This window comes from Lemur catta, chromosome 13 (assembly GCF_020740605.2).
Source record: "Lemur catta isolate mLemCat1 chromosome 13, mLemCat1.pri, whole genome shotgun sequence".
Classification (NCBI taxonomy): Eukaryota; Metazoa; Chordata; class Mammalia; order Primates; family Lemuridae; genus Lemur; species Lemur catta.
In genome coordinates, this window is record NC_059140.1 from 58,019,430 (window position 1) to 58,033,042 (window position 13,613).

The following is a 13,613-nucleotide window of genomic DNA, read 5'->3' on the forward strand; positions in this document are numbered from 1 at the left end:
TAATTTAAGTCAATGTGTATCAAAACTAGGAGGCTCACGCACGTAACTTGGCTTGAAAACACTTGATAAAAACGTAAATGTATGCGTGTATTCCCAAAACACAACCGTCTATGTGACTGCAACAGTACAAAATAAAGTGGCTATTTCTGAAGCATGTGAAGGTGATCCATCCACTGAAGGATGATTTAATTCATCATGCTGTCCGAGAAGGGGGGAGGTGGCATCGCTGGCCTGCAGTTCCGAACTCTGTCATATACGCTTGGCAGCCCTTCTCTTTGGGAGGCACAGACTTGAAAATAACATCATTTGAGTTCTGAGTGTTCTGGCTGGAAATTTGTATTTCTCAGCTGGAGACCGTGAGAGTAAAGGGTAGTTGAAGAAAGTTCAATCCTGCAGCTATTTGCCTGATTGAGGAAGGATTCTTGCTGGTTTGAGATTCCTGGTTGAATTTTTCAGGATCTTTAAATGTTTTTTCGACTGAATAATCTGAAACAGCTTGGAAATAAAACAGAATAGTTACAAATTCAAAAGAAAAGAAAAATCACAATTGTATGTAGCAATATATTCAAAAATGCAAACAATAATCAGTTGTTCAGGGACTGGTTTTTTTAGCTGTTTGCTTCTTTTTTCTTCCTCTGGATTTTCTGCCAATGACTTGCACCTCCACCTGCTGGTGCACTAAGGAAATGAAGTGGAAATAAAATTCAAGCAAGTCAACTAGATTATTTGCTGGAATCTTTGATACAGTCTGGTTGGAGGAATGGGTGAAGTTACAATCTAAAATGAAGTTTCTGAAGATTAGCAGTGTATTTATCAATCCATTCAGTCTCTGTGTTAGCTATTAAAAGTGAGATGCAAAAATAATTAAAAAATGCCTTTATTAAACTTACCTCCTCGCTATCAGCACCTCATTCAATTTTCTTGCCATTATCCATGTGTCATCCATTCAATAATCCCACTAAAAGTTTTACAAAAAAATGCAGCATTGTACAAGGTGTACATGTAACAAAAACATTTGTACCCCCTTAATATTTTGAAATTTTAAAAAAATGCAGCAGAGAGTTGGAGTATAAACCAAAACTTAAATCAGACATCTCATTCAAACTCAAAGGTAGAAACAGCCTCACAGCCTCGGGAATGTAAATCAGTCCTAAATCTTTAAAAGACCAATAAAATAAATGATTAAACACCTGAAACTATGCTACGGCAGAACACTAAAAGCATGGACTCTGGAACCAGACTTCCCAGGTTGGAGACCAAACTCTGCCCCTCACAGCAGTGTGACCCTGACCAAAGTACTCCAACAGCTCTGTGCCTCAGTTTCCCCGTGTGTGAAATGTGTTAAATGATAGTAGCTACCTAACAGCATTGTTGTATTAAGCCAATTAATATTTACAAAGAACCTAGAAAAGTTCCTGGCACATAGAAAGTGCTGTATAAATGTTTATTAAATAAATAAAAGGTAACTCTTGAGCACAGGCAAGAGGAAATGTTGTAGCTGTTATTACCAAGAAACTATAGCCTCTCAGATTGAATGTGCAGCCTTGATCACGTATCTGTTCACCACAGCGGCACCTTGAGCTATCATGAATTCAGACAGCCTATTATTAGGAAGAGGAAACTGAGTTAAGACAAGAATAAACTGGTAATTTCCTAAACAGAGAATAAACAGTACGAGTTAGTTCCAGCAATTTGATTTTTTTGAAAAGGCTAATTTAACACTAAATGATCCGGAAACATAAATTTGCTATAAAATCTTCAAGTTTTAAGATGATACTAAAATTTTCCAGAAAGTAAAGGAGTATAATTGAACTTCTAAAAAACATTAACACAATTTTACCCTAATCTAAAATGTGATACAATCACAAGAAATCGTCATACAAGCTGCAATGTATGCGCTGGTTAGACCACACCTTTCCTTCATTCATTCAGTAAATTCACTGGTTTGGGTTTGTTTTTATGTTTTAGTATATATTTGATGCTGGTATTTCAATATGGAACAGGGAACAAGTCATAAACACATAAATATATAAAATAATGCCAGGGAGTGGTAAATACTAGGAAGGAAAACGAAACAAAGTAAAGAAGATGCCTCTCACTCGACAAGGAGGAGAGGCCATCTGAGGTATGGAAGACTTTTTGGAGCAGATGGACATTTGAGCGAAGGCCTAAAGAAGGCAGGAAGCAAACGATGTGGATATCGACAGAAAATGCTCATCAGGCAAGGGAACAGCAAGATCCTGAGGTCTGAGCTGGAGATATGCTTGGTGTATTCAAAAAACAACAAGAAGGACAATAAGATGATCCAAATTATTAAGAGGAAGAGGTGAGAAATCAGGGGGAAGAAGGAGCCAGGGGCCAGGTAGTATAGGACTTCAGGGGTCATGTGTGGCTGATTTACATACATGGCCCCTAAAATTCTTTGAAAATTTTAGATGTAGGGTCTTTGTCCCCTTCCTGTGAATCTGGGTGGGCTTAAGGCTCCTGAGACCAGTAGAATATGATGGAAATGACTGTCATTTCAGAAGCCAGGTCATAAAAGAGGATGTGACTCCTGTCTTGCTGCATGGATCATTCATGTTTGTAGCCTGAGCTGCCACGTGACTTTCCTAAGGCTGCCGTGCTGTGAGACAGTCAAGCTACATGTGAAGGGAACAGGTAGCCTCCCTTCCTCTCCCTCCCCCAAGTCAGCTATCCTAGACTTTGAGTCAGCCCAGCCCACATGTCAGACATGTAACTAAATAAGCCTTCAGATGATTCCAGCCTCCAGCCACCAAATTGTCCCAACTAAGGGACACTTAGCCCTAGACACTTTGGAGCAGAAATAAGCCACCCACGCTGTACCTTGTCCAAACTGACCCACACAACCCATGAGCATAATAAAATGGTTCTTTTAAGCCATTACATTTTGGTCTGGTTTGTTACATAGCAATAGCAACTGAGACACCATGATAAAGATTTGAGATTTCACTTAAGTGAAAGTATTTAGAGAGTTGAGTAATGTGATTCAATTTATAAAGTAAGAGGATCAGTCCAGTAAAGCCCATATTTGAGACTACTGCAGTTGTCCAGCCATGGCATGGTAGTACCTGGGGTAGAGAAGAAGCAATGAAGGTGGTGAGAATTGATAGAGAATTGATGGAGAAAATATTTTGAAAGCAAATCTGATTGTATTTGCTGATGGACTGGAAGTTGCGTGTAGAAAGAAACAAATTAAGAATGACACCAAGAATTTTAGCCACAGCAATTGCGCAAATTGCTAAGTGCATAGAGCTGTGATTTTGACTGAGATACAAACATGGGAGGAAGAACAGGTTTGGAGAATAGAAATCAAGAGTTCAGTTTCGAACATATAGCATGTCCATTAGACACCCAAATGGAGATGTTGAGTAGGCAACTGAATGTATGAGCCTGGAGCTCAGGAGCAAGGCTGATACTATATTACTTCATTCAACTCTGTGTTCCTCGTTTTAGGAAAGATGTTGACCACTACAAAATATTCTTCTGACTAGAAGAAAGTCACCAAGGTGCAGATGCTTCTGGAAGCCTCTCCTTAAAGAAAAAAAAAATGAAGGCACGAAATATAGATTGGGCAAAAATATCCATTATGGTGAAGAAGCACTTGAGTGAATACAACATACCATTAGGACTCATCTTTGATTAAGTTATCTTTTTGAAGGACTGAAGATCTAGTGACTGCTTTCATGGAGACTTCATCCAGGGGTGGGGAACCTATAGCTTTCTGATTTCAAGATTGTTCTTTTTTAAGCACCATAGGAGACAGAAAAGCTTCATCTTTCTCTACTGTACCTGTTTTAATAAAAGGATTTGTTCTGTAAAATTTGGATTCAGTCAAAAGGCTGCACTCAAGGATCCAGAAGGCCACATGTGGCCCCAAGGCTGCAGGTTCCCCAATATTCCTTTCCCCACAGGAGCTACCACTCCAGAACCAGATACCATTACAGAGAATTTGGCCTAAAACAAAGCCCCCAAATGACACAGCAGATGGATTGGACAGCATGAAGTTGTGTTGGTGCAGCTTTCTCTAAACAAAGAAAAGCCAAACAAAACCACATACTCATATGTTCCAAGCAAATGGAACCCTGGCTTATCTAAAATTCATTACCTATTATGAGAAATAAATGTCCATTGTTTAAGCCACCAAGTCTATGGTATCTTGTTATAGCAGCCTGAAATGACTGAGACACTCCCCTCTATGAATGTGCATGTAGCTGAGGTCTTTTGTTTCGTTTTTTTTTTTTTTACTAAGTTGCACATATGAGTATGATGATGACCCTGAGAGGAAGAGCTTTGAAGTCACGGGCTTGAACTTACTCCCTTGCTTTGCAATCATTTGAGACGATGCTTTCTTGAAGCCCTCAGCACTGATAACGCAACTGCTGTCATTCAATTCATTGTCTCTTTTTCCACGGTCCTTCACACTCAATTCATTTGGATTTGAATGTGTACTGGAAGTGAAAAGGGAAAGAATTGCTTTGGTATCCATAAAAATGTATAAGATGTCAAACCCATTGCTTAGGGATAACGATAAATATTCTGAAATTACCTTAAACTTGCAGTAGATTTATTCTCTCCACCAGGGGACAAGGAATGAAAAGGAACTGAGATTGAATCCTACTTTTAAAAAGGGGTGAGAGCAGCAGTTAATAATAAATAACATTTCACCCTTAGATAGCAAACCTGACAGAGCAGGCACCACCTCTGTCACCTGGAGTGCTCCAGGAAGGCAGCGTTGACCCTGGGGGACGGCCGTGTCCACACTGGACCCAAAGGAGGTTACCATAGGCAAAAACAGAGCAGAAACACACAGGGGCCTGCGTGAACCCACCCGGGACTGTCAGGCCTCCTGCCCTCATCTGTGGAGACGTTTCCCTGTCAAATAAAAAACAAGCCCCCTAAGATCAGCCATTTAAAGTCCCAAACGTAATCAGGTGCTGAATTTTCATAATGCTCCCGCATGAGACTCGATTAACCGCGAATGAGGACACTGAGAAAGCCAGGGGCGCTCTACCTGCGCCCATGGGACCCCGCTCCTCCCCCAACGAGAGGAGCACAAAGAAACGCATGTCCCTAGACTGGGAATCCTCCACGGACTCGCCCTGCTGGACTTCTGCGCACGGGGACAGCGGCCGTGTGAGTGGAAGCCCCCAGGGTCAGCCCCTAACGCCCTGAGAGTTGGCCCAGCTTGGTCTCGCCTTCCCCGAAATCTGCTTGGGTACTGCTCACAAAGCTTCCTCCTCCACGTCCTAACCCTGCCTTGGCAGGAACAAGTCCCAGTGACGATGGCCACCAGCAGAAGAACGCAGCCGCTGGCCAAAACACCGACGCAGACGACTGAGGGTTCAGGCTGCCGCCCTGCTCCCCGCGCTGAGCGCCGCGCCGCGGGTCCCTCCCCTCGCTGCCGAGGCGGCGGCGACGGCGGCACCAGCACCATTTCTCCACCAGAGGGCGCTGAGCCCCCGGGCACTAGAAGCAATGTGGCAGTGCACGATAGGGTCGGCCAGCCTCTGTCCGGTACCGCGATGACCGCCGTCAGCGGGACGGCGGGCTGCGGGGACAGGCGGCGCTGCAGGGACAGCTCCCCCGAAGCCGGATGCAGCGCTAGCGCCCGGGGCCGCCGTCGTAGCGGAGGAGGATGTAAGTCAGGTCGGCGTTGGAGCCTTCGTCCGCGTCTTTTGCCTGCAGTTGGTAACCGGGTAGCCCAAGGGTGCATCCCGGGGCAGAGGCAGCTGGGCTGGGCCACTGAATAATAGCGGGACCACCAGGAGGGGCGCGTGGTCGTTCTGATCCCCCACCTGCGGCCGCACTATGGCCAGGCCCCGGAGCGGCGGCGAACCCACGTGGAGACACGTGCAGCTGCATCTGCGCCAGCTCCTCGCGGTCAAAGCACCGTCGAGCGGGCGGCTCTCCAGTGGCTGGGTCCCCCGATTCGTAGGTGGACACTGCACCCCCAGCGCGGCCTACCTCGGCTTCCAGCAGCCGGTAGGTGACCTGGCCGTTGCGGCCCAGGTCCGGGTCCCGGGCAGCCACCGTGGCCAGGTAGGCGCCCGGCGGGTTGTTCTCGCGCACCGACACCTCGTAGACTGGCTTCGTGAAGAGCGGCGCGTTGTCGTTCTCGTCGCCCACGCGCACCGTGTAGGGCTTCACCGTGCGCAGTGGGGGCGCGCCGCGGTCCTCAGCCACCAGGGTCAGGTTGTACTCGGCAATGCGCTCGCGGTCCAGCGACGCCGCGGTCACCACCAGGTAGCTGCCCGCGTAGGCCGGCTGCAGCCGGAAGTGCTCGTGCCCGTAGAGGGCGCAACGCACCTGCCCGTTGGCGCCCGAGTCCCTGTCCGAGGTGCTGACCAGAGCCACCAGGCTCTCGCGCGCCGCCCCCTCAGGCACCAGAGAGGTGGCATCAGCCTCTGGCGTCCCGGGTCCCGCAGAAGAAGCCGCGTCCGCTCCCCCGAGCGCAGCAGCAGCGGCAGCAGCGGCGAAGGGGGAGGCGGCTGCCACACCGGGGGCGGCCAGCGGGGTGATGGCGATGTCGGGCGCGTTGTCATTAACGTCGCGGATGCGCACGATGACCTTGCAGGTGGCGGCCCGGGGCCCGGGACCGCGGTCCTGCGCCCGCACGTCCAGCTCGTAGGTGTCCTGGCGCTCGTAGTCCACCGGCCCGGCCAGGGTGAGGCGGCCTGAGCGCGGGTCGAGCCGGAAGAGGCGGCGCGCCTCGGGCGGGGTGCGGGCGCCGAAAGCGAACAGCACGTCGCCGTTGGGACCCTCGTCGGGGTCGGCTGCGTCCAGGTCGAGAAGCAGCGAGCCCACGGGCGCGTCCTCCGCCAGCTCCACCTCGGCCACCGCGCCCTGCGGGAAGACCGGGCTGTGGTCGTTGGCGTCCAGCACGCGCACGCTGAGGGCGGCCGTGGCGGAGCGCGGCGGGCGGCCGCTGTCCTGGGCCACCAGCTCCAGACTGTAGGCGGCCTGGCTCTCGCGGTCCAGCTCCTGCAGTAGCACCAGGTCCGCGCACTGGGCGCCGTCCGCGCGCGTCTGCAGCTCCACGCGGAAGGGGCTGTGGGGCTCGGCCAGGCGCACGCTCTGCAGCCCGTTGGCGCCCACGTCCTCGTCCACCGGCACCTCCAGGGGGATGCGCGTGCCCACGTCCGCACCCTCGGACACCTCCACGGGGATCTGGGCCCTAGGGAAGCGCGGCGCGTAGTCGTTGACGTCCCTCACCTCCACCTCCACGTGCACCAGCCGGAACTGCTCCTGAGAGAAGCTGACCACGTCGAAGGCCAGCACGCACTGCGGGGCCCGGCCGCACAGCCGCTCACGGTCCAGGCCGGCGTCCCCGACGGTCAGCTGCCCGTCGCCCTCGCGCACCTGGAGCAGAGAGCCTGAACTGCTTCATCAGGCGGAACTGGCTTGGCACCTCGCGCTGGGAATTAAACTGGACATGGTCAGACAGAACACCGATGATGGTGCCGGGGGCTTCTTCCTCATAGGTGAGAAAATTGACAGTGTCCGTGCAAAATCCTGACACTAGCAGCAGCCACAGAATCAGCAAGGGCTCCAGTCCAACCCTGCGCAGTAAGAGCCTCCTGTGAGACATATTTGTTCCTCAAAGTGAAAAGCCAATCGCAGGCTCTGCGCTAAAACTTCCAGCCCTCTCAAGCCCTCCGGAGTGCGCAGTCAGGAGACACTTGCCCTCTTAAAGCATCTCATTACTAAATCCTCTCTGCTGTATAATCGCTTTTCTCTGCCTCAGGCCTAAGCCTGCCTCTTCAGAACCCCACCAGGAGGCTACATACAGAAGAATGTTCAAATAAGCATCCATTTGGGCCAATCCGCAGAGTCTCTGGGCCTCTGGATTACTTTGTTCCCCTAAAAGAACTCATAAAACTGCCCGGAGAGGTAAATGGTGGCCAGGACCGTGGAGGGGGTCATTAAGATCCCTTCAGAAGTTTGCACTGTAAAAATACATCCTGCTTGCTTATCCATTGCACTGGCCTCTCACTATGACAAGAGCAGGGCATCCATCTGTATCCTCTTTATTCCTTCCTGAGCACTCTTACATATTCCTGAGACAGAAGCACAATTGCTCTTTTCCCTTAGCATGTTGAGGTAAACACATACATGCTCAGTGCAATGCACCTTTTGCCACCCACAGTTACCGCCTACGTTGGATTGTCATTTCCTGTATTGAAAGATTTTTGAGAAACAGCTTCTCGAGAGTCAGGCTATGTGTAATCAGGGAAGAACGGCTTTCCAAAGTAATTATTTCTGAATAGTTTTTCTATCACAAGGAAACCATTAGTGATGAAATTTCAGCCCCCTTATCTCCTTTTATGTCAGCAATTACTTATATGTGAGGAATCAGTGTCAGACAGAGAGGTCTGACAACCACAAACCACTGTGAGGGATAGTTAAGAGTAAGAAGAAGATTTAGGGAAATATATTGCAGTCAGTCTTGTTGGAAAATTGCTATAGACCAATTATTTTTTAAAAGCCCTTGGCTGAAGAAAACCATGGGTGGTCTGATGGGCGGAAGGCTAAAGAAACATTAAACCATTTGTCTAAAGCACAATAAATGGTCCCGTGTTAAGTTCTCTTTATGTGTGAAGTGTTCGAAATGCTAAACAGTCCCCCGTGTTAATGATGACATTGTTCCTCCTGCCACAGAGTCATCATCAGTGCATAATGCTCTTTAACTAGTCATCTTGAATCAGTGAGCAGGCTGGGTTATTAATATGCCTAGGCTATTCTTGGCTCCTCTGTGATCTGTAATGCTATTGATTCCTGCAGGAACATGTCAGTAAATGACTATCTTTTCCTTTCACTCTTCAGAGAGAGTTGGCATGTATTTTAGCACCAGAACCTATGAATCCAGTTCTGAAACTGAGCCATCATTGATGAGATAATTAATTTTCGGGGGTTTTAATTTAGTGGAACACTTGGCAATGACTCTAAGTACCAATAACCGGTATTAGAGAAGTATAGTGGGATGCATGAGTTGGTTTTGGTAGGGTACTCTGAGATCCTAAAGAAAGTACTTCATTTCTCTAGATTTTTAATTTTGCCTGATGAGGTATCCGGCTAAGAAAGGGAACAGCTCTACTTCAGCACAATAAAACCAGATTTCTTTTAAGCCAGTATCCTCAATGGCAGCAATAGACAGGTTTTTGTTTTTTTATTTTTATTTTTTTCTTCTTAGAACTGAATATCCCATGGAAGCTCCTGGTTATTCAGCCTTTGGGTCTCAGGGAGGACAAGATAAATCTGGTTTTCTGCCCAGCATCTTAATTTCTTTATATTCCTTAACTGGCTGAAACTGCTTCAGCTGAATCCTTTAAAAGGCATGTACCATGCTTCCACATACATTAGCCAGGAGAGGGACCCATTTAACCACAGTCCAAGCCTCTTCTCTTCCTCTTCTCTTTTATCTCACACAATCCCTGCCAGGCCTGGCTTCTGCACGTCTTCAGCATTATTGTTGCCATTCACGATCAGAAAAACCATTCAGTATATTGAAAATGAAGAATAGCCCATGACTCCATCTACAGAACATCAAAAGATCCAGATAAAATATTTTTAAAAGGCAGGCAATCAAACATATTACCTCCACAATGCTAAAGCATCTGGATGCTTACATTTGGAAACATGCAGCTATGATGTTTAAATGCTTGATTGCATTTCCCCCGACTTTTCCTCCAGCTGTTTGGCATCAAGTAGACCATCCACAATAAGGAGTATGCTATATTGTTAGCGATTCATTATTAGCACTATCGCTGCTTCATAATCAACAAATACCTTTTTAAAACACTGCTTTATGAACGAAGGACAGCTGGAGTTTCAGGAAACAGACATTTTCTGGGACAAAAATCAGTTCTGTGCCAGTAGGGCAACAAGCTGAATAATATAGAAACTGTATGATCTGTCCCCCTAGGGATATGTCATCAGGAAGCTGTGTTTACAGCCCTGAGCTGCTGGTGCACGCATGTTCCATTCTGTTGGCTCTGTCAGATAAAAATCTGTCTCAATAGTAAAAGCACCATGGAAGAAATTTGCTTTATGTTGCCTGTTTTCCCATTTGCCATCATATTGCCAAACTCTAATCCCCCCCCCCAACAAAAAAATGTATTCTGATCTCTGTTGGAATCAGATGTAAAGCAAAACAAACAAAAAGGTCAAGAGGGATACTACATCACAGGAAGACCAAAATGTGAATAAAGCAGCAATTTGTTCCTCTTGCTCAGTTAGGTTTTGAAATGGGAGTGTTTTGGTGAACTCACCACAGAGTTTACTTTTGTTCCTAAAACAAAAGCACCAGACGTGCTAGTGTTTCCCAAAATGTCAAGAAATCAGATCTGTAAAATACGATTTATATTCCAGTCTTTTAAATAAAAGATTTTCTATTTTGCTGAACGCATAACGCCTATGTATCCCTTTACACACTAGAGCACACTGTATGTAAACTAAAGTAACTTTCACCAAAATCATGGGAAAAAATTAGCCCCCTAATTCAGAATAGTGGCCATGCCTCTGCATATTTCCCCTTTCCTAGTACATAAAACTGACACATATGTTTGGGGGAAAGACTAAGCCATAGAAAAGTTCCTAATTTGCAAATTTGGCTGGATTATTGTGTCCATGTATCAGAGTAAGCTTCTACACTTACAGGACCCTGAACTAATATTTCTCTGGGCTAGAAAGACTTTTAGTGCAATTTAGAGCAAATCACTCTATATACTACACTGAGACCCATTTTTACTTCTCAACTGAACATTCTGGAGATGAATGAGCAAAATATTACCAAGTGCAATGTTGTTTTCTTCAAGAAGCAAGTTCCAGAAATTGAAGTTTTTAAGACTGTTTGAAAGAAAACAAATCAACCTATTAGCTTTTTTTAATTTTCTTTTTTAAAATCATACTTTGAAAAAAAAAAAAACCCCATGTCAGTCTTTAAAAGTATGAGTCCCCAAAACAGAAATTTTTTTAAATTATCTCGTAAGAAGTATCATTATCTCACATTTCTGGTATTCCTTGCATAATCAATTTGTTATTAGTTCTTGACTGTGCAGTCATTTATTTAAAAAGTTATCAGCAAAATTCTGGTCTTTTTTATAAAATCATTTCAGGGAAAATAGCCCTAAAGTCAGCCAAAACACCATGTACAAGAGTAGCATAGAAACAAATGATATTTTATCAACTAAAGTGCTTTAACCCAGAGAAAAATCACAGAATACCAGTACTAATCAGAAGTTCACCTTAACACAAAATGAAGGTTTAAATGATGTAATCTTCACTTAGAAAAATGTTTCCCCAAAACATCATTATGTTAATAAAGATATTATCAAAACTATGTAATCTTCAAATACTATATAAAACTAGTTCTTAAACTGCTGATGTTATTAATATCTCTGCATGGAGGAAATTAAATCAATGAGTAATGAAAAACATTTTGCCATTTTGGTCCAGAAATGCTTCTAATCCCCAGTGAGCCAGTGAAATTGACTTTGGTACTTGACCTTCAGTTATTTGTTCAAATATCATACTTTGTGTCCCTCCCACCCTGAAGAGAGGAGGCTTTCCCCTTCACCAGAGAATATAGCAAAGCAATGGAAGAATATTTAATAAAAGAATAAAGACTGAGAAGCAATATTTCTCCTGTGCCTTATTTTGTCTTCATCTCTTTTCCTCTTAGCTGAGTCTCTCTCTATCCCCACCCTGCACAAAAGCTCACGTCCACCAGTAATTAGAGCACTCTCAGGCCCTTGATCAACAGATATTTAATCATGTATTGGTGAAACAATAAAGCAACAGCCTTGTTAAAAGAAAATATTTAAACATTAAAAAAATAAAACCACCAGAGCTTAGGGAAGGTCACAAGTGCCAAATGACACACAGAAAGTTATATCAAGTACAAACGAGAAGTGATTTCAGAGGTTATAGATGAGATTACAGTCAACCAGGAATGGAGAGAACCTGGGAGTGATGTGCCCAAGATAGGGGAAGGGCAGGCACAGATCCTGCAGGGACTGAGCAGACCAGTTGGTTTGGTTGGAGTGGATGGTTCAGGGAGGACAATATGCAGAACAAGTTTGAGTGGGTGGCACAGTTGGGGAAGACCTTGATGCTAAGCTAAAAAATTTCAACACTGTTAAGGCAGCAGTTAGAAACCATTGAGGTTTGTGAAACAAAGGATTGTGGATGTGTGTTTTATTGCAATAAATAATATAGATGATTGCCTTCCCTAAACATTGATAAAAACCTTAAAAAGGATTGTGTTTTATTTGAAGCTTTAAACCGCATCCAGCGCAATGACTGGCTTATAATAAATATTTATCAAATGAATGATCAAGGCAGTATTGCATGGTTATACAACTTCTGCCTACATCAAAACCAACCTAGTAGCAGAATGAATTAAAGAGACTGAAAGCAAGAAGGTCAAAGTACCCCTGCAATCTAGGTGCAAGATGTTGAAGGCCTAGACATACATGAGGAAGAAGTAATATAGGGTGAAAACCTGAGGATCATTGCAAAGGAAGAATTGGTAAGGCTTCATGACAGGTAAGCTCTAGGAAGTAGAGAAAATGAAACAAATAAATGATCCTAAAGCTATTGGATGGCTTAAAGAATGATCATTCTTTCTCAGTGTTCCCAAATACTGAAAAATATAGTATTTCCAAATAGAATTTCCAAAGGTCCCTGCTACTCACTAGCTGGACCAAAGACAGAAGACTTCATCCCTCCAAACCTCCATGTCTTTGAGGAAGAATGCCTATCTTGAGGGTATTGAGGGATTGCTTTGATACTCAAGTAAGAAAATGTGGGAAGAGTAAAAAGCCCAGTGCTTAGCATTTTGGGGGATCTCAAAAGACAATCATGTGCTTTGTTCTAGGCATTTGCACATTACATTGTGATTTCTTTATTTAAAAGTATATTTCTTACCCCATTCTGAGTCTTTCAAGGGCATGAATGATGTCTTCATCAAATTTGGATCCTAGTGCCTGGTATAGTGTAGTGTCTTCCACATGAAAGGGGCTTGTTAGTATTTGTGGAATACTGGTAAGGGTCCCACCACCCTGTACCACTTCTGTGAAATACTTACCATATAATGTCATCTCAATTCAAAACCAGAAAACTGACTAAAGTATCATAGGCTTAGTATATGGAACTCGTATATTAAATGGGTCTTCTACAATAAAGGAAACTTATTGAATAATATTGGAGACTGGATCCAGCCACATGTAACAAAACTGGTACTGGTTTATTGGGTCAATTTCAACACTGACCTATCAGAACATGGAGGACATTTGCTGTTTTTACCTGCTCAGCATCCAATTTTCTTTTGAGACACCTCTTCACCAAATCAATCTATATAAGTAGGGTATGATAGGGTAGCATAAGTAGGGCGTGCATCCTTGCTGCTAGGATGGCCACATGACCTAGGCTCAGTCAAACTGGGTATCCCATCCCACTAGCTACAGTAACTTATCCAGGTAGGTGCATGTGTCCCAACCAAGGCCATTCAGAGCCACCTGGCATCACTTCCAGGATTATTGCTGCAATTACTAAGAAAGAGAGCCTTTTTCATCTGAAGTTGCTGAGTACAG

The 13,613-nt window shown here is 45.1% G+C and overlaps 1 protein-coding gene across 1 annotated transcript; it reads right to left on the reverse strand.

The window, feature by feature from the left end:
- Positions 1 to 4,963: 4,963 nt before the first annotated feature.
- LOC123649074 (protocadherin-8-like) lies at positions 4,964 to 7,609 on the reverse strand. Its single transcript, XM_045566993.1, is given in 5 exon segments — positions 4,964 to 5,647; positions 5,650 to 5,711; positions 5,714 to 5,859; positions 5,861 to 7,396; positions 7,398 to 7,609. Coding segments are annotated over 5 exon segments (2,640 nt in total).
- Between the last annotated feature and the right edge of the window lie 6,004 nt (positions 7,610 to 13,613).